Source organism: Miscanthus floridulus, chromosome 2, assembly GCF_019320115.1.
Source record: "Miscanthus floridulus cultivar M001 chromosome 2, ASM1932011v1, whole genome shotgun sequence".
NCBI lineage: Eukaryota > Viridiplantae > Streptophyta > Magnoliopsida > Poales > Poaceae > Miscanthus > Miscanthus floridulus.
Window position 1 is genome coordinate 79,937,566 of NC_089581.1, and position 17,960 is coordinate 79,955,525.

General features: G+C 46.5%; 1 protein-coding gene across 1 annotated transcript; it reads left to right on the top strand.

Annotated features, from left to right (window-relative positions):
* The first annotated feature begins 15,485 nt into the window (after nt 1-15,485).
* Nucleotides 15,486-16,837, top strand: LOC136536748 (uncharacterized). The gene is made up of 2 exons (XM_066528939.1): nt 15,486-16,247; nt 16,811-16,837. The coding sequence occupies exons 1-2, from the start codon at nt 15,486-15,488 to the stop codon at nt 16,835-16,837; spliced, it is 789 nt and encodes a 262-aa protein (XP_066385036.1).
* The last annotated feature ends 1,123 nt before the right edge of the window (nt 16,838-17,960 follow it).

Sequence of the window (17,960 nt, forward strand, 5' to 3'; positions counted from 1 at the left end):
AAGAATCTCGGGTAGACGAAATGACAGAACTCTTGGTTAAATACAGTATAGAATTGGAAGTTACTTTTTACTGAACCCCATTACCATTCACAGCCATAGCCTTCTTCTTCCTCTTGCCAACCCTAATACCTCCAAAATCACCACCAATCAATCCTCCATAGTTTCCTCGTTCATCAGTAAGGCCAGATTCATGGTGAAAAGTGACGCACAGAAGAAAGCAGGAGTCATGGCAAAGGAGTGGTGGAAATCGAGAAGTAATGAGCAGACCATTGAAGACCTCGTCGCCATGGGAGTACTCCACAATAAGGAGCTCGCAGGATGGCGTGCACCGGAGGGCAAAGGGTACCCCGATCCATAACCAGGTGAGATCATGGTGTTCGAAGACTTCTTTAAGCAGAGATTTGGGGTTCCGGTACATCCTTTCCTTCAGGGCCTCTGTCTGTACTATGAGATTGGGATTTGCAATCTGCATCCCAACTCGATCCTCCTTGTCACCACCTTCATTCATCTTTGTGAAGCATATGGTGGCTTCCAGCCCCATTTTGATTTTTTTCGCCATCTTTTTTGTCTGCGGAAGAAAGGAAGCGGCGGCTCGAAGATAGCCGGAGGTGTGTACCTCAACCTCCATGACGGAATGAATCCCCAGTACCTGCACTGCCCATGGAACACATCGCTTGACAACTGGTATAAGAAGTGGTTCTACATTCGCGAAGAGCTGAACACGATCACACTGTGCGATGTGGGGTTCATTCCAGAGAAGAGGACAAGCTGGTCGGAGAAGCCCGAGCACCTAGAACAGATTCCAAAAATATTTTGGATGATCCTGTGGAACAAACTAGACGGTCCAAGCGTGGTTGGGAGCTTCATCAGCCAATGGATCTAGCCCTACTAGAGGAGGGTACATCCTGGCTACGAGTACCAAGGTAGCGCAGACCCAACAAGGATGAGGCAGGAGGCGCTTGACAAGACCAAAGTCAGAGCCAGAATTGGAGAGCTATTTAACTTAGCTAATCCAAATTATGTTAGATTGAGCAACATCGAGCATGCTTTCAAGCTCGCCCAACCTCCCCGAAAGGTAACTCATCTTGCCTTGTACCCATAGTCTCATATTGTAGTAGAAACTTACTGTGTTATCTCCTATTTGTTTCCTAGATTAATGGTCGGGATAGAGAGACAGTGTTTGTATCGCCACCCCCTGGTGTAGATTGGCTGCAAGTTGCTAACCCAACCACCCAGACTAGCATCGGGGTCGAGGACATCGACTGGGCCATGCTTGGAGTTGGAGAGGAGGCAGCGGCCAAAGCTGCTGGTAAGCGGCCGGCAGCCAGCAAGCGTCGTCAGGTGATCTTTACTTTATCGGATGATGACATAGAGGAGGGAGAGGATGCAGACATCTTTCGACTTGTCCCTCAAAAGAGGAGGAGGCAACAGGAGTCGATGGAGCAAGGTGTCTCCTTCGTGCCGGTGGGGCCTACATCGCCAACCACTGCAGCGCGAAGGACAAGTGGCGGAGGGGTCGAGCACCAAGACCTAGCAATGGTGCTAGATGTAGAGGGTGACCAGGTGCCACCCGCACAGCACGTGGAGCAAGCACGGCCGAAGAGACACGCCTTCGCCACATCATTCCATGCTTCCAACATGTAAGTATTTGTAACCTTGATATAAGCTAGCAATTTGTATTGAATATGGTTGCCTTCTGAACTTATCTCGGATGTAGTAGTTCGGTGTCCACCGAAAATCTAGACCAACTAGCAGGGAGCGGCATGGCTCCGCTAGCAATTCCAGAGAAAACTGCCCGGTAGCAGGCCATTAAGGAACCCATGACAGAAGGTCCATCGGGGCCTCAACAAACAAGTAATCAGACAATAGTCCCCGAGCAGGGGGTCAAGGGAAGAGCCGAGCCAAGCACAAGTGCTTCGAGCACTAACCCTGCTGAGGGCAACACCTCAGCACCAAGGGTAACGGAATAGACCGAGGAGCAGCGGTCGGATGTGAGAGCATAGAGCACGTTTGTCGATGCTGTAGCCCATGGAAAGGCCATAGTGATCGCAGAAGCTACCAACTCTAGACCAGCACTGATACCCGAAGAAGAGCCCGAAGAGGACGAAGTAGAGGAGGTCCTGGGCCATCCATAGGACAAGCGACAACATGTGTATGTGTCGTGTTGGCGGAATGACCAGTGGGTTGTTCATGAGGAAATCCCAGAGGTCGAAGAGACCAAGAAAGTTGAACGAGCGGTGAAACGACTGGTGACAGAGGTCTAGGTATGCTTTGCTTCACCACCTAATTTTGCTGTCTAGTCAAACTTTCTTACTTATCTTTTTGCACACAGGACTTAATGAAGACCGCAAGGTACCATAAGAAATGCTTCGACCAGATCGAGGGGATCACTGCAAGTAATAAAGAGATGACGACGGAAGTGGAACGCTTGTGCCACCAACTTGAAGCCGCCAACCATAAGAGGACGGAGCAAGAGTCCCAGAACTAGAATCTAGTCATCCAGCTCAGTAACAAAGAGCAGGAAAGAACAAGTAGTCACTTTATCACAATGAGTGCATGACAAGTGTTGTTGCGTTTGTTGGTAGTAATAGCTGTAGTGCAGGCTTGGAAGCTAAAGTGGTCCATCTCCGAGAGGAGAACAGTCATGCAGTCGTGGAGTGTGATCGGCTGAAGGAGGACAATAGAAAACTAGCGCACGACCAGTCACAGCTCCGGGACCACACGACCAAGATGAAAGAGGAACTGAAAAGTAGGTTTCCAAACCCCTTTGCTCACTTTTGTTGCCCGCCTTACCTTGTCGCGGTATGACGTTTTAATAGCTTGTGCGGTTTCCAGTTTTGAAAGTCAATGCCAAGAAACATCTGGAGGCCATGATAAAAGACCGTGACAGCTAGAAGGCGCAGTGCCAAGAGATCACCAAGGATCAGGACACATGGAAAAACCGGTGCTAGGAGGTGGCAACGGGCATTTTGCCGGTCCTTAACCTCATCGATCCAGCGCTTACAGAGGACGTGCCAAGGATGCCACAGCTTGGACTGGTCGATAGATGCCGAAAGGCATGGGGATGGTTCCAGGAGTTCGTGAAGGAGGCAGGTGAGTACACAGGCGCACATGTGCTAAGCATGGTACGTCCTCACTACCCCTTGATCGATCTCAAGTGCCTGGAAGCTGGATACCCAAAGGAGGTAGATCTAGACAAGGCTGAGGAGCTTCGGATGACCTAGCTAGACTTGTTGGCAAAAATAATTGACAACATTAACCTGTGTGGAGGCAGGACAGCACCTGTACAGGGTACGGCAGCAACAAGTCAGCTGGAAATGCCGTCATTTTTAAGCCAACTGTCGAAGCCTGCGGTCTCAACCAGCCAGGCATTGGAGGGGTCATCTTCTTCAACTTGACCAGTAAAGAGTCCCCAAGACTCAAGCACGATGTTAGGCCCAGTGAGCAGCAGGTGCCGCATGACCCGACCAGCCAATAGTATAGGCTATAGCTGTAGGAGAAGATGTAGTTGTGTTATTGTAAACTTGGACCTTTTTAGGCAAGCATGTAATAACGTAACTATATTTCTGCACAAGCTTGTTTGTTTTGTAGAAAATGTATTTAAGCTTGGATCTCGTGTTGGTGTAACTAAGTGAGAACATGTTAGCGTTCTGTTTAGTTGTACCAGTTTAGTCAACACGTCATCCTGAAAGGTTTGTATGGCCCTAGTTTATCATGTGGTCGGAGTGTGAGGTGCATAGCCTGTGCACATGTAGACGCACACAAGTCAAACCAGAGGGGACCTACCAATCACCCGTAATGTAGAGAGCAGATCCCATGCACGCGTTGGGAGGAACCGAAGACAGGGCCTGCTCTAAAAACCCGAGAAGGAATGGTGGTCGGTTTTGACTGGTTGAGTTAGAATAACAATAGACTTCGAAGTGACACATTAGAGTGGTCGGAGAAATCATAATGGCTTTATTGAATTAAATCAAAAATACAAGAGGAGTACATATCTTAGTAGGTAAGCATAGAAACGCCTAAGCTTGTCGATGTGCCATGAATTGGGTACATCTGTACCGTCCAGGTGAGCTAACCTATAAGACATTGGTCGTGTAACCTCCTTGATCATGAAGGGCCCTTCCCATGGAGTTGTGAGTTTGTGGACACTAGCCTGATTCATCTTCCACTTTAGGACCAGGTCCCCAACCATGAAGAACCGCTCCTTAATGTTCTTGTTGTAGTACCTATGCAAAATAGCAAGGTATTTGGCTGTACGTACGCAAGAATCGAGCCGCTTCTCTTCTACACTATTCACTTCTAGCTCCCGCACTTCATTGGCCTTGTCTTCGTCAAAGTTCTCTACCCGCACTGATCTGAAGGCTATATCTTCTAGGAGCACTGCCTCAGTGCCATAAACCATAAAGTATGATGATACGCCGGTATTGCGACTGGGCTGGGTTCTGAGGCCCCAGACCATGGCTAGTAACTCTTTGAGCCATCTTCTAGGAGCTTTGTCATTTTCTCTGTACATCCTCTTCTTAAGTGCGTCCAAGATCATACCATTTGCCTGCTCGACCTATCCATTACCTCTAGGGTGCGCCACCGAGATGTATTTTACTACTATGCTCCTTTCATCGCAGAAGTCCCAAAAAGTGTTCTTGGTGAACTGAGTACCTAGATCAGTGAAGATGCTATTGGGTATGCCAAAGTGGTGGATGACCTGGTCGATGAACGTCACAGCCTTTTCTAAAGATGCCTGTACCAGAGGCATGTACTCTATCCACTTAGAAAAATTTGTCGATCAGCACAAAGACACATGTAAATTTCCCAGGAGCTGGCTTGAAGGGACTGATCATATCCAGTCCCTAGCATGTGAAAGGCCAAGAGGCTAGTATTGTCTGAATCTCATGTGCTGGTACATGGATTCTCTTGGCGAAGAACTGACAACCCTCACAATGGCGGACTAGCTTCTCTACATCGGCTACGGCGGACTGCCAATAGAACCCTGCTCGGAAAGCCTTGCCAACCAGCGTTCTCGAAGCCGCATGGTTGCCGTAGGAACTAGAGTGGATTTGGTTCAGAAGATGTTCGCCATCCTCCTGGGTTATACACTTCATCAAGATTTCCTCCTTTGCGTTATTGCGCCACAATTTGCCATCAACAAGCAGATACTGCCTACTGCGATGCATTAGGCGTTCGTTTTCTGTCTGATCAGTGTAACCACTACCATCTGTCAGGTACTTGATGAAAGGTACTCTCCAGTCAGGCTCCTTAGTGGTCGAAGGTGGTTCGATGGTGTTTGACGCTGGAACCATAGCCACCAAAAGCTGGTCTGGAGGCTTGTCAACCGTGGGATCTTCCTCTTCGATGGAAGGCGTGAGCAGGTCTTGAACAAATACGCCATGTGGGACTTTAGCTCGGGATGATCCTAACTTTGACAGCGCATCTGCTGCCTGATTTTTGTCCTAGACCACATGTGTGTACTCAATGCCATAGAACTTGCCTTCTAGCTTTCTGATCGATTTGTAGTATGCATCCATCTTTTTGCTAGTCATATCCCAGTCCTTGTTGAGTTGGTTGATGACCAGAGCTGAGTCTCCGTAGACATAGAGATGTTTGACACCAAGCTCAACCGCAATGTGCAGACCATGCAGGCATGCTTCATACTCGACGGCGTTATTAGATGCTGGGAAATAAATCCTAAGGACGTATCGGAGCTGCTCCTTGGATGGTGACATGAAAAGGACTCCTGCTCCTACGCCGTCAATGTTGAGAGAGCCATCAAAGTACATCTTCCAATACTCATCGGGCCCCTGAGAGGCAGGTGTGCTTAAGTCTATCCACTCGATGATGAAATCGACAAATGCCTAAGACTTGATTGTAGTACGGCTTGCAAATTCCAAGGAGAAAGGGCATAGCTCCATTGCCCATTTGACGATGTGCTCATTTGCATCCTTGTTGCGAATGATGTCTCCCAAAGGGTACTCAGTCATGACCACCACACGATATCCGTCGAAGTAATGTTTCAACTTTCAGGATGTTATCAATATGGTGTAGATCAGTTTCTGGACCTGTGGGTACCTGGTCTTGGATTCATTGAGTACCTCACTGATGAAATAGATTGGTCACTGTACCTTGTAAACATGGCCAGGGTCATCGCGCTCGACCACCATGGCAGTGGAGACCACTCGATTAGTTGCCGCAATGTAAAGTAGGAGAGTTTCATCTTCTCTGGGAGCAGTGAGGACCGGAGGTGATGTAAGGTATTATTTCAGCTGTGTGAAGGCAGCGTCTGCTTCCTCCGACCACTCAAACTTCTCGGATGCTTTGAGCAGCTTAAAAAATGGTAGTCCTTTTTTGCCTAATCTTGATATGAAATGACTGAGGGCAGCCATGCATCCGGTAAGCTTCTGAACATCCTTCACCTTTTTGGGCGGCTTCATGTCCAAGACAGCTTTGACTTTCTCTGGGTTAGGGCATATGCCATTGTGACTGATGACGTTGCGAAGTAGTATACCAGAAGGAACACCAAAGATGCACTTCTTTGGGTTTAATTTCCATTGGAATGTATTAAGGGCTGCAAAGGTACATTCTAGGTTATCAACAAGGGTATAAGCTTCCTTGGTTTTGACAACTACATCTTCAACGTAAGCCTCGACAAGGTCATCTTTTATCTCATCTTTGAGGCAGGCCTGTATGGCGCATTGGTAGGTAGCCCCAGCATTCTTGAGCCCGAACGACATGGTTGTATAGCAGTAGGCACCAAAAGGCGTGATGAAGGATGTCTTGATCTGGTCGTCTTTTTTAAGAGCGATCTGGTGATAACCAGAGTAGCAATCGAGAAAGGAAAGCAGCTCGCAACCGGCAGTTGAATCTATGATCTTGTCTATGCGAGGTAAGCCGAAGGGGTCTTTAGGGCAGTGTTTGTTGAGATCAGTGTAATCAACGCACATTCTCCATTCATTATTCTTTTTGCGTACAAGAACCGGGTTGGCTAACCACTCCGGATGATATACTTCTTTGATAAATCTGGCTGCCAAAAGCCGTGTAACTTCTACCCTAATTGCCTCCTTTTTGTCGCGAGCGAACCGTCGTAGCTTCTGCTTGATAGGTTTGTCCTTGCCGTCGACATTTAAGGAGTGCTCGATCAAGTTCCAAGGTACACTGGGCATGTTAGTAGGTTTCCATGCGAACACACTCACGTTGCTCCTCAAGAACCTGATGAGCGTGTCTTCCTATTTAGGATCCCGGTTAGCCCCAATAAGGGCTGTTTTGCTGGGATCACCATCGACCAGCTGGATCGCCTTGTGCTCTTTGGACTTGATGTTCTTGCGTGGAGCCTCGAGCTTTGGGATCTCTAGGTGGTTGGCTGAGGTCTTCTTAGCATCGAGCATGGTCTCAGCCATGCGAATAGAGAGGTCGTGAGCCTCTGCTATTTTGAAGCTGTCATCCTCACAGGTATAAGCTGCGTATATGTTGCCCCTGAGAGTTAGAACCCCTTTTTTTGTAGGCATCTTGAGCACCAAATACCTGTGGTGAGGTATGGCCATGAATTTGGTGAGCGATGGTCGACCAAGGATAGCATGGTAGGTGCCGTCGAAGTCAGCGACCACGAGTTGATGTAGTCAGTGCGGAAGTGGTCCGGGGTACCAAATTGCACAGGTAGCGTGATCTGCCCGAGAGGTGTAGAGCTCTGTCCGGGGAGGACACCCCAAAACTGTGCCTCATATGGTTTGAGATCTGCCTGGGTTATCTTTAGGGCTGGCAGACTGTTCTTGAACAGTATATCAATGGAACTGCCGCCGTCAATCAGCACTCTGTCGAACTGAACCTTGTTGATACAAGGATCGAGGACCAGGGGAAAACGTCCTGGCTCAGGTATTGTAGCCCATTGGTCCTTTCTGCTAAAGGAGATCTCGTGGTGAGACCAAGGAGGGAGCCATGGATCGACGATGAGGTTGTCAGTGTTGGCCACGTTCAAGCAGGCGCGGGCGAGCATCTTGTGTTCTCGTTTGGTCTTGATGGACACTTTGCCTCCAATGGTGGTGTGGATGCGATTGGTTGGCTTGACATACTTGTGACAGGGATCTATATCTTCATCATCGTTGTCCTCGTTGTGCTGTTCCCCTGCGTCGTTAGGCTTGTCGGACGTATCCGGAGCCTGTTGATGCGTGTAGATAGACTTGAGAACGCGGCAATTCTCCATGGTATGGTTTGACTTGGGGTGGAGCTGGTAGGGTCCTTTCAATGCTTTGGCGTAGTCTTCTTCGTAGTTGTGACATCCGCCACCTTTCTTAACGGCGTTGACCTCGCCGTCATCTTCCCAAGCACGCTTGCCCCTGTAATCGTCACGGCGATTACGCCGCTGATTACGCTGGTCGCGGTGGTCGTGGGGGTCATTGCGCTGGTTGCGGCGATCAAAATTATCATTCCAACCACGGTTGCCGTGGTAGTCGTCGTGGTGTTGGGGTGGTCGGAGTGTGGAGCCCTTGCTGCTTCTTCAATGATTATCTTTTTAGCATCGTCAGCATCCGCATATTTCTTGGTAGTGGCCAGGAGCACTGTGACTGATTCAGGTCTCTTGCAGAGAAGCTTGTCCCATAGGGCATCGTGGAAATGGAGACCAGTGATGAAAGCCTTGATTGCCTCATTGTCAGAGATTGACAGGACCTTGATGCGCATCTCCGAGAAACACCAGACGTACTCGCGTAGTGGCTCATCTTTCTGGTCTCGAATCCGCTGCAGATCATATTTGTTGTCGGGTTGCTCGCAAGTAGCAATGAAGTTGTCGATGAAAGCTTGCTTGAGCTCTTGCCAAGAATCAAAGTAGTTCGCTAGCAAGCTGACCAGCCATTGGTGACCTACATGGCCAATAGCGACTGGGAAGTAGTTAGACATGACGTGCTCGTCAGCCATGGCTGATCTACATGTGGTTTCATAGAGCATGACCCATAATTTGGGGTTCTCCTTGCCGTCGTACTTCTGAAGTTTTTCGAGCTTGAAGTTCTTGGTCCATATGACTTGGCGAAGGTGCGAAGTAAACTGCTTCAACCCCAGAGGGCCATGGGCAGTATCATATTCCATACGGTGATAGCTTTCATGGGATGCACGATCGTTGGCTCTTTGGTTGATGCGATCACACAGATCGCGTTCTCCGAGGTAATGGTGGAGATCGTTATTGCCATCATGGCGATCTCAGTTGCCACCCTGATTAACCCTGCGACCGTGGTTATCATGGTGATTATCGTGGTTGTCTTGGCGGTTGTCGTCCCGGAAGTTGTGGCGGTTGTCATCCCGACGGTGGTTGTTGTCCCGACCACCATGAAGATCTGCTGCTGATGCATGGCCTACTGCTGCTGCTGTAGAGCCTGTGTCTACTGCTGAATAGCTAGCTGCTATCGCTGGAACTCATCCTGCCGAGTCTAGAACTGAGCAAATGTAGCAGCTGTCTCCTAAGCCTATCGTGCCTGGTCCTACCTCATCTGCTCAAGTATAGCAAGAAGAGCGAGGTCTATCTACGAGGTAGGTGGCGTTGAACTAGAGCTACCAGCCTCAGCATCATATCATCATGGAGGCATCTAAGGAATGGGCTGGTAGTCATCATTAGAACTGTCACTGGGCTCGCTAGTGACCAACCCCTCCTGCTGAGCAAGCTGCTCCTCCTCTGTGGCTGCAATACCCCTGATAATATCATCCTGCTAGGCTGCAGTCTCTGGCACCTCTAGACGACGGCGCGGCTAGCTAGGTGCCTGTGGTGTACTATGGTGGATCATTTGAGTCAGGTTATAAGTAGGAAACTCTGTAGTGGCACCACTATACTCAATAATCATCTTAGGCGGCCTAACTATAATGGCTCTATGGATAAGGAATGTGATACAATGAGCATAGGGTAGCTACCTATGACCTCTGAAGCCCTCAGCTATAGTGTCCTCCATCTCTGATAGAAGAAGATCCTAAATATAAAAAACTATCTGTTGCATCAGAGAGTTGACAAGCCATAGCTATATACGAGTCAACCCCTCTCTATATCCCATCCTTGAAAGTAAAGTCCTCCTCATGATAGCCTTAATCACGTGAGCAGTGGGAGTGAGATCATTTGGGTTCCTCCTCGACCCCTCACCAAAGGGCTCTGTGAAGCAGTGATGAACTAAGTCCATAGGAGGTACCATACCACCAAGAGGGCATTTGGGGGTGTGGTCTATCCATAGCAAACCTCATGAAGTCTGACTAGCTGCTCCTGAAGCATGAGTATCTCTGTGACCCTAGTGCTCATTAGCCGGTAGTCTCTACCTCTAAATGCAAAGTGTATGAACCTATGCTGGGGGTCAATCCAGAGAGTAGCATAGAACTATCGAACCCAAGATGGAACATATAGCCCTATCCATCCGATCAGATCTATCAGCCCTGGTAAATAGGATAGATGCGGGCGAATGTGCTCTCCAGCTGCTGCTACTATAGACTCTATGTTGCACACTCTTGTGATCTAAAGACTACTCCACTGTTGAGATAGGCATTATAGAAATCCTCCTGTAGGGGTGTATAGAATCCCTCTAACGCTCTCTCATCCTGCCTAGGTGGAAACCACACCTCAAAGTCCACAAACCTCAGCTGCTGCACCTGCTTGGCCGTGGCGGCCCTTAGGTCAAGATGGGTCACTAGAGGTGGACCCTATGGTCGAGGTGGTGGACGAGAACCCCTCCGCTGAGTGTCTGGCCTTAGTGTAACTAGAGCACGAGTACGACCAAAGTGGCGTAACTGTGGCTGAGGTGCTATCTCTGTCTCCTCGGCCTGCTCACCCTCCTAAGTCTGCTGTGCTGGCTATGGCTCCTGAGTCTGCTGCACTACCTATGGCTGCTGTTATGGCTCCCTCTGAGGCTAAACCTCATTAATGGCAACACGTCGTCTGCCAATCATGAGAGTCCCAGCTAGACCACCATGAAGGCGCTCAACTCACTCAAGTGAAGCCCTCGCTTCTGGTGAAAGCTGATCAGCAATCCGGACTCTACTTTGAGTGCCTACTCTATCGGCACGCTCTGTGGCCTCTACAACTGTGGTGGCTCTCGCTGTCTCTGCATCTAGATACTTGCGCTTCCTTACTGCCAACTTCTTTATCGCCTTGCCTTTTGGTTCTACAGGTTGGCGAGGCGGGGTCCTCGGATCCTCATCACCAGGACCACCTCAGACATTCTTCGTACGAGCCATCTAAAGGATCTGAGAAGAATCAACTGCCGCTAACAAAGATCAACTATCACTTTTGAGGCTTGGCCTCGTTCCGTACTCACGAGCTTGGCCCCGAGTTGACTGACAACTACCATGTAACACCCTAAAATTTACCTCTTTTAAAATAGAGCTAAAATGATTTATTTACGAATTTTTGTGCACATGAAATATAGGAAAATAAAAAAAATTTCATTAAATTAAAATACATCATAAGGTAGCAACATGTTTGAGCATACATGCCATTACGTTGGCTTTTATTTGATTGAGTGGTTTTAATTGAAAAGTCAAAATAGTTAAAATTGCTTTTGAAATGAAATTAAAAGTGGCTTTGAAATAAAAGAAAAGAAAAATTGATAATAAGAGGATTTAAAAAGAAATGGAAAAGTTTATTTTTGGAAACTTCCCAAAAATTGGTTCATCTATGTTGGAATTAGAAAGTATATTGAAATCATATTTATGCTTGATTTGGTTCATATTTGAAATGGTTTTGAATTAAGAAAAGAAATAGATTTGGAAAAGAATTTGATTTTGAAAATCCTTCCTTCCTTCATTTTTAGCCCAGCTCTGGATTTGGCCCAGTTTCCCCTCCTCGGCCCTGGCCTGCTGGCGGCCCAGCCCCCTCTTCCTCATCTCCCGCGCGCGGCCTTCCCGCGTGGCCCGCTCGGCCTGCTCTGCGCAGCGGCCCGTTGCTCACGCTTGCCTCCTCTTCGCGTCACCGTGCGGCCCAGCTTCCCCCCCCGCGGCCGCTTCGGCCCTTCACCGTGCGCCTACGCCGCCCGAACGAGCCGTCCGCTCCCTCTCGCTGCGACTTGGCCCCATCCGTCAGCCACACCGCAAGCCGTTTTCTTCCCCGCTGCGACGCTGGCCCACCTGACAGCGTCTCCCTTTCTTTCCTTTCTTCTTCCTCGCGTTTCCTTTTCTTTCCCTGCTCTTTCCTTCCGTCATCCCGCCGCTGGCACTGCAACGACGGCAAGTCGCCGGTCCTCCACGCAAGCAAGGAAGGAAACCAATCCCGCCCGAATGCCCCGCTCCCCTTCCATCTACCGTAGCCCCACCGCCTATAAGACCCGAGCCGAGCCCTCCCCTCTGCCCCTTCCTCCGTTCGTCCGAGCTCCAGTCACCATCGCCGCGGTAATAAGTCGACCACCGCCTCGAACCCCATCGCCGACGTGTCGATGATCTCCGCCGTATTCCTCCGCGCTCGTAGGTACCTCCGTATCTCGGTTTTGTCACGGTTTGCTCGGATTCAACCTCACCCGTGCCCTCCCTCTCTCTCCAGATCGCCGCCGCCATCAACCGTGCCTTCGGAGGCCTTACAGACGCCGCGACCCCCACCGTTAGACTCACGGTGAGCTTCTCCATCTTCCTGTTCTCTCCGTCGTCGTTTTGTGCCCTAGGCCACCGTAACAGAGAGCACAGCCACCGCCGGCCATGGCGCCCTCGCCGGAGACGAGGTGCAGCCGCCGGTATCACCCGCACGCGCTCTGGCGCCGTCAGATCTAGACGGGCGGCCAGGATTAGCCCGTACCGCTTCGGTACATGACCGGTCCACCGTGGACCCGTGCACCCAGTCCACGGTGACGCGTCAGCCGGTCCACTGAGCCACGTCGTGCACCGCACCAATCCCCGGCCGCCACGCGTCAGCACAGTCAGCAGCCGAGTCAAACCCCCAGTCAAAGCCGCGCCCGTTTTGCAGATTAGCCCCCGGAGTTTTAAGAAATTAACCCGCAGTCCGTGGCAGTTCAAAAGAATTACAAATCCGTCCTGTTTTTATTCAGTTAGGACCCTGTAAATTCTAGAAATAGTATGCCTAGTCCAAAATACGTTTAAATTCAGATTTTTAATTGTTTTAATTCAAAATTGAGTTCAAATATTTACAGGAATGCCACTGAATCTTATTTCATGCGTAACTTTTGCGTTTTAAGTCCGATTTGATCCATTCAAATTGCGTTAGGATCGTATTTACATTATCTACGTGTTTACACTACTGTTAGGCATGTTTTCAACACTTGAAATTCATGAGTAGATTTAATCTATTATTTAATTAAAGCAAAACTTGTTTAAATCATAACTTATTCATTCTAACTCCGAAATAGTCCGTTCAAGTTGCGTTTGTTTCGTAACGACGAGATCTACGTATTAGTAATGATGTTTACTATATTACTATTTCATAAAAATCATAGTTTAAATCATATCTTGATTAAAGGTTTTGCAACTGGGTTTTACACATAAAATATGATCTGTTTTACTTTTGTTTTATAAATCTAAAGTTGACTTAATATAATCTATATTATTTATAAAATATATTTTGTATATGAATTCATATAGTTAACATAAATGAAGCCTATAGTTTATTTTTCCACATATAAGGCAAATCTCTCGGTAGTTGTAACTTTTCAACCGTAGCTTCGATTAGCGTGCCTCTCGTGACTGTGTGTTCGTAGCGATGCGTAGAATCGTGTTTCAAACTCTTTTACTTATTTATCTATGATTGATGTACTGTTCTCATATATTCTTATTTGTATGCCATGTATGGATGTTTGTGTGGTGATATATGGTTCAGTCAATCGGTGAGGTTTACGTGGTGATTAAGAAGCAGTTCTCTGAAGACTAGAAGCTGAGAATTGGAAGCAGAAGATTGAAAGTGGAATACTAAAGGCTTTTGAGCGTATTGCTTTGGGGGAAAAACAAGTTAAGGCAAGTATAGCATGGGACTATCCTTGTTACCTATTCACATTTAAACACTTAATTCATATTGCATGTGTCTACCTTGTTACCATTAAGGATATCCTAGATATTTGATATCTTGCACCTTGACACCTTTGGGATATTGCATTGGATAGTTTTGCTAGTGCTTAATCAAAACCATGATCTTGTAACTTGACTAATGATATATGCAATAAACATTAAAACATGACTTTTTAGTAACATGGAAACAGGGGGCTGGAGTGTTTATATGCTTCAGATTCCTCTCCCTAAGGACTTATCTGTAAGCGATCATCCGGGACTTACAGTACAGCTGTGAGGGCCATATGGCTCTGGCTTTAGCTCAGTATGAGGATCTTTTCTAGCTTGTTAGTGGTTACCTTTGAGGCGCGGGGTATGTTTCCTTTGCTGCTGGGAAGTGTGTACCGTGCTGCGATGCCCACGCTTGCCACTCCTAGAGATAGGCCACATACGCCTGGCGGCCCTAACTTGTTAGATGAATTCTTTGAAAGGCTTTATAGTGAACCCTGCCGACCTTCCTTGGAAGTGGGTCAAGAGAATAGCTACCTCGGGCGAAAGGGTAAATCACAACTCACAGTGAACGTGTACAAACTCTGCAGAGTATAAAACTGTTATAACAGCCGTGCTCACGGACACGAGCGGCCTTGGACCCTTATGGAATAGAGATGATCACTAATGGATGATGATGCTAATAATTAATCGTTTATGCTATACATTATTCATGTTTACTTGATCATGAGTTTATGGGCTTATGGATAAACTTGTTGCCAATCAATTGCTTAAAAAGATGACCTATTAAAGCTAATCGCAGTAAACCAGTGTCAGCCATTTTGAGCCTCATGAACCCCATGATATAATTGTTAAGTACGACATGTACTTACGCTTGCTTTATTTTTCTATACATTGGATAAAAATCCCGGATGGGTACCAGATTGCTGGTTTGGAGGAGTTAGGCTTGTGGTCAACCAGTCAGTCGTCCCTGTGGATTTGGAGTCTTCGCCAGAAGATCGGAGTTGCCTTTCCGCTGTCTTTACTCTGAGGGTACTTTCCTTTTTACTAATATGTTATGTAATAAGTATTGTCTCTTGATATTACCTTTATTTGTGGCTATATGTGAGATTTGACTTCCTGGGCTCACATATAGTGTGTATCTGGTTTTGTTCTTAAAACCGGGTGCTACAAAGTGGTATCAGAGCAATGCTGACTGTAGGACGCAAGCCTAGATAGAACTGGACGTTTTAGCTTGCTTTTATTTTGCTCAGTTCTTGTTTTCTCTCCAACCTTGCTATTTGCTAAAATTTATGCTCACTTCCGCCTCTGTCTGTTATGAAAACTTTGTCTCTATTCTCAATCCTCTATCCTTGTCTATATAGATGGATCATAATGTGGAGATCACCGATATCAAAGGTCAGGAGGACCAAGCTATGTTGTCCTTGACTGCATTCGACAAGGAGAAGCTTGTAGCTGTGCAACAACAAGCACCAGAAGGAATGACTCAACCTAGGAGTTTTCAGCAGTGCTTGCCACAAGGTCAAATCAACATACCAAAGGGACCAATGAAGAGACAAGTAGTAGAAGCTTGGAAGAATATGGAGTCCAATGAAGATGTGGAAAGAACAGCACATGACTGCCAGGATCACCCACAACCAAAGCAAGAACAGAAAGTCCAGAAGAAACATGAGCAAGGAAGTAAAGCAAAGAGAAACTACATCCAAGGAAGACTGAATAATGTGGATATGACTACCACTCATGGAGCTAAGAAGGTTGTGTATGGTATCATTCAAGTAAACTCAGCTTCCGCCATAGTGCTGTTTGATCCCAGAGCTTCACATTCATTTATCTCCAGTGCATACGGAAAGGAACATAAGATAACTATGCTTCCAATGAGGAGATCAGTGATAGTTAAGACCCCAGAAGGAGAAGTGAAGGCAAACCGCATATGCCCAAGAGTTAGTCTTAACATCAAAGGAGTAAAATTTGAAGCAAACCTTATTGTAATAGAGTTGGTGGACATTGATGTTATTCTTGGAATAGGATGGCTATCTGCTTGTAAAGGAGTGATCAAGTATGCCCAGCACTCGGTGCTTCTAACCACACCGTCAGGAGAAAGAATTGAGTATGAAGGTATTCAGCCTATACCTAAGGACAATATGGATAAGAACAGAAAGGAGATCTCACCAGAGTCAGAATTGGAAAGCAATCAACATTTGAGTTCTATTACATCATCACATCCAACTTCAATCCCTGGTCAGTTAAACTCAGACTCTAAAGAATTAGAAGTTTCTCAAGCTAAGGTTACTCCACTCTTTCCACCTAAGGTATGCATAGATGGGTGGACAATCACCTACATGGAGTTTCAACCCCAAAAGATCAAGCGAGCTAAAAAGCGGTCCAAACAAACAAAGATGAACTTACAGAGTCAGCAAGCTGACAATACTCTAAGCAACAATTCTATGGAGTATGACATCACTAAAGATCCAACTAAGAGGAAGTGTTATCATTGCCAGTAGGAAGGACATTATGTTAAATCTTGCCCACAGAAGAATCAACAATTATGCCATGGAGGTAGCCAGAGTTAGGTCAATACAGGACTACCACCAACAAGTGATCGTGACACACAATACAAAGGAAGCCCATGATGAAATTGATATAGTGGATGACGTGTCACTCCCATGTGAGAGATGTCCTTGTAATCATGCCATTTTTAAGAATTAGGAATTTGTGCCCCTTATGTAATAAAAACGATAGTATCGCAAGTTGAGTCAATGAATGAGTTGTGCATTTTTAAGTGCTTTGTTGATTTGTCATTATGTTTATGCTTGTTTTGCATCTTTGTAATGATTGCAATGATCTTGTTGGGTGTTCCCGCAATTTCATTTAGTTCATAGGTTTAAGGTATAAGGATTAATGAAATAAATAGTTGGGTTACGGTTTTATTCTGTTTTACTTATCCCGTCTTTGGAGCTGCCTGTCTTTATCGGTTCATATCTCTGATTTTGGACGCTCAAAAACCCTAAAGAAATCCTGAACAACAGTAGACTTCAATCACAAGATGATGCAAGATATACTTTGGTATTCCCTACCTTACCTTATCTTAAGGGGGGTAGTCAAGTTGAAGAATTGGTAAGATGAAGTATCATATGTTCAAGTTTGCACAACGGAAATCAGAGTGCGCAGTGGAAGCGTGGTGGTACTCAAGGATGTAAGAGAGAACTCAGAGTTTCAATGAGTTTTGGTTAGAAGTCCAAGAAAGGTCTATCCAAGACCAGCAAGATGTTGATAAAGTTACCGAAGAAGCTTTTAAGTTAGTTTGAATCAAGAGACTTTAGCCAAGTGTTTGAAGGAGTCTAAGAGGTCAAAGTAAAACCTAAGTATTAGCTTTGTTAGATCAGGACAAGAGCTTTGTATCTACAATAATGCATCTTGTGAAGATGTAGGATATGTCCTTATAAGCATGAGTTGAACTAACCTATCATCTGGAGTTATCCATTGCGATGCATGGAAGTACCATCTTCTTGAAGGTAAAAGTAATACCTAGGAGGATCACAAGAATATATAGGACATCTTCACCAAGTTAGTCTTTGAGCTTGTAATAACCTCATTGGAATGAGATTGATTATGACTTGGAAAAGTGCTATCACTTCAAGAATCGAAGTCATGACTGATGCCCTTAGCAACGGAGAATTGTGCTAAGAAGGTTTGGATGACACTAAGGATTAAGAGTTGTATTCCCAGTTCGAGCAACTTCACCAAGATCATCAATGTTTTGAAGATTGGTTGTAGATCATCTTTCGAACCAAGAACATAAGGAAGCTCAATTAGAAAGTGAACATATGAGGAAAGAGAATTATGGCCTAGAGATTAGGGTTACCTGAGAGTTGTTCAAGGTACCTGTCAAAATTTTGGAATTAGTTAGGCAAATTACTTAGAGTAAGGGCAACAGGTATGCAAAAGTAAAGTGGATCTTTATCAAGACGATGGAACTGCACGAGGAAGTAAAGAAGAATCCAAGGACGGAGTATTTCTATCTC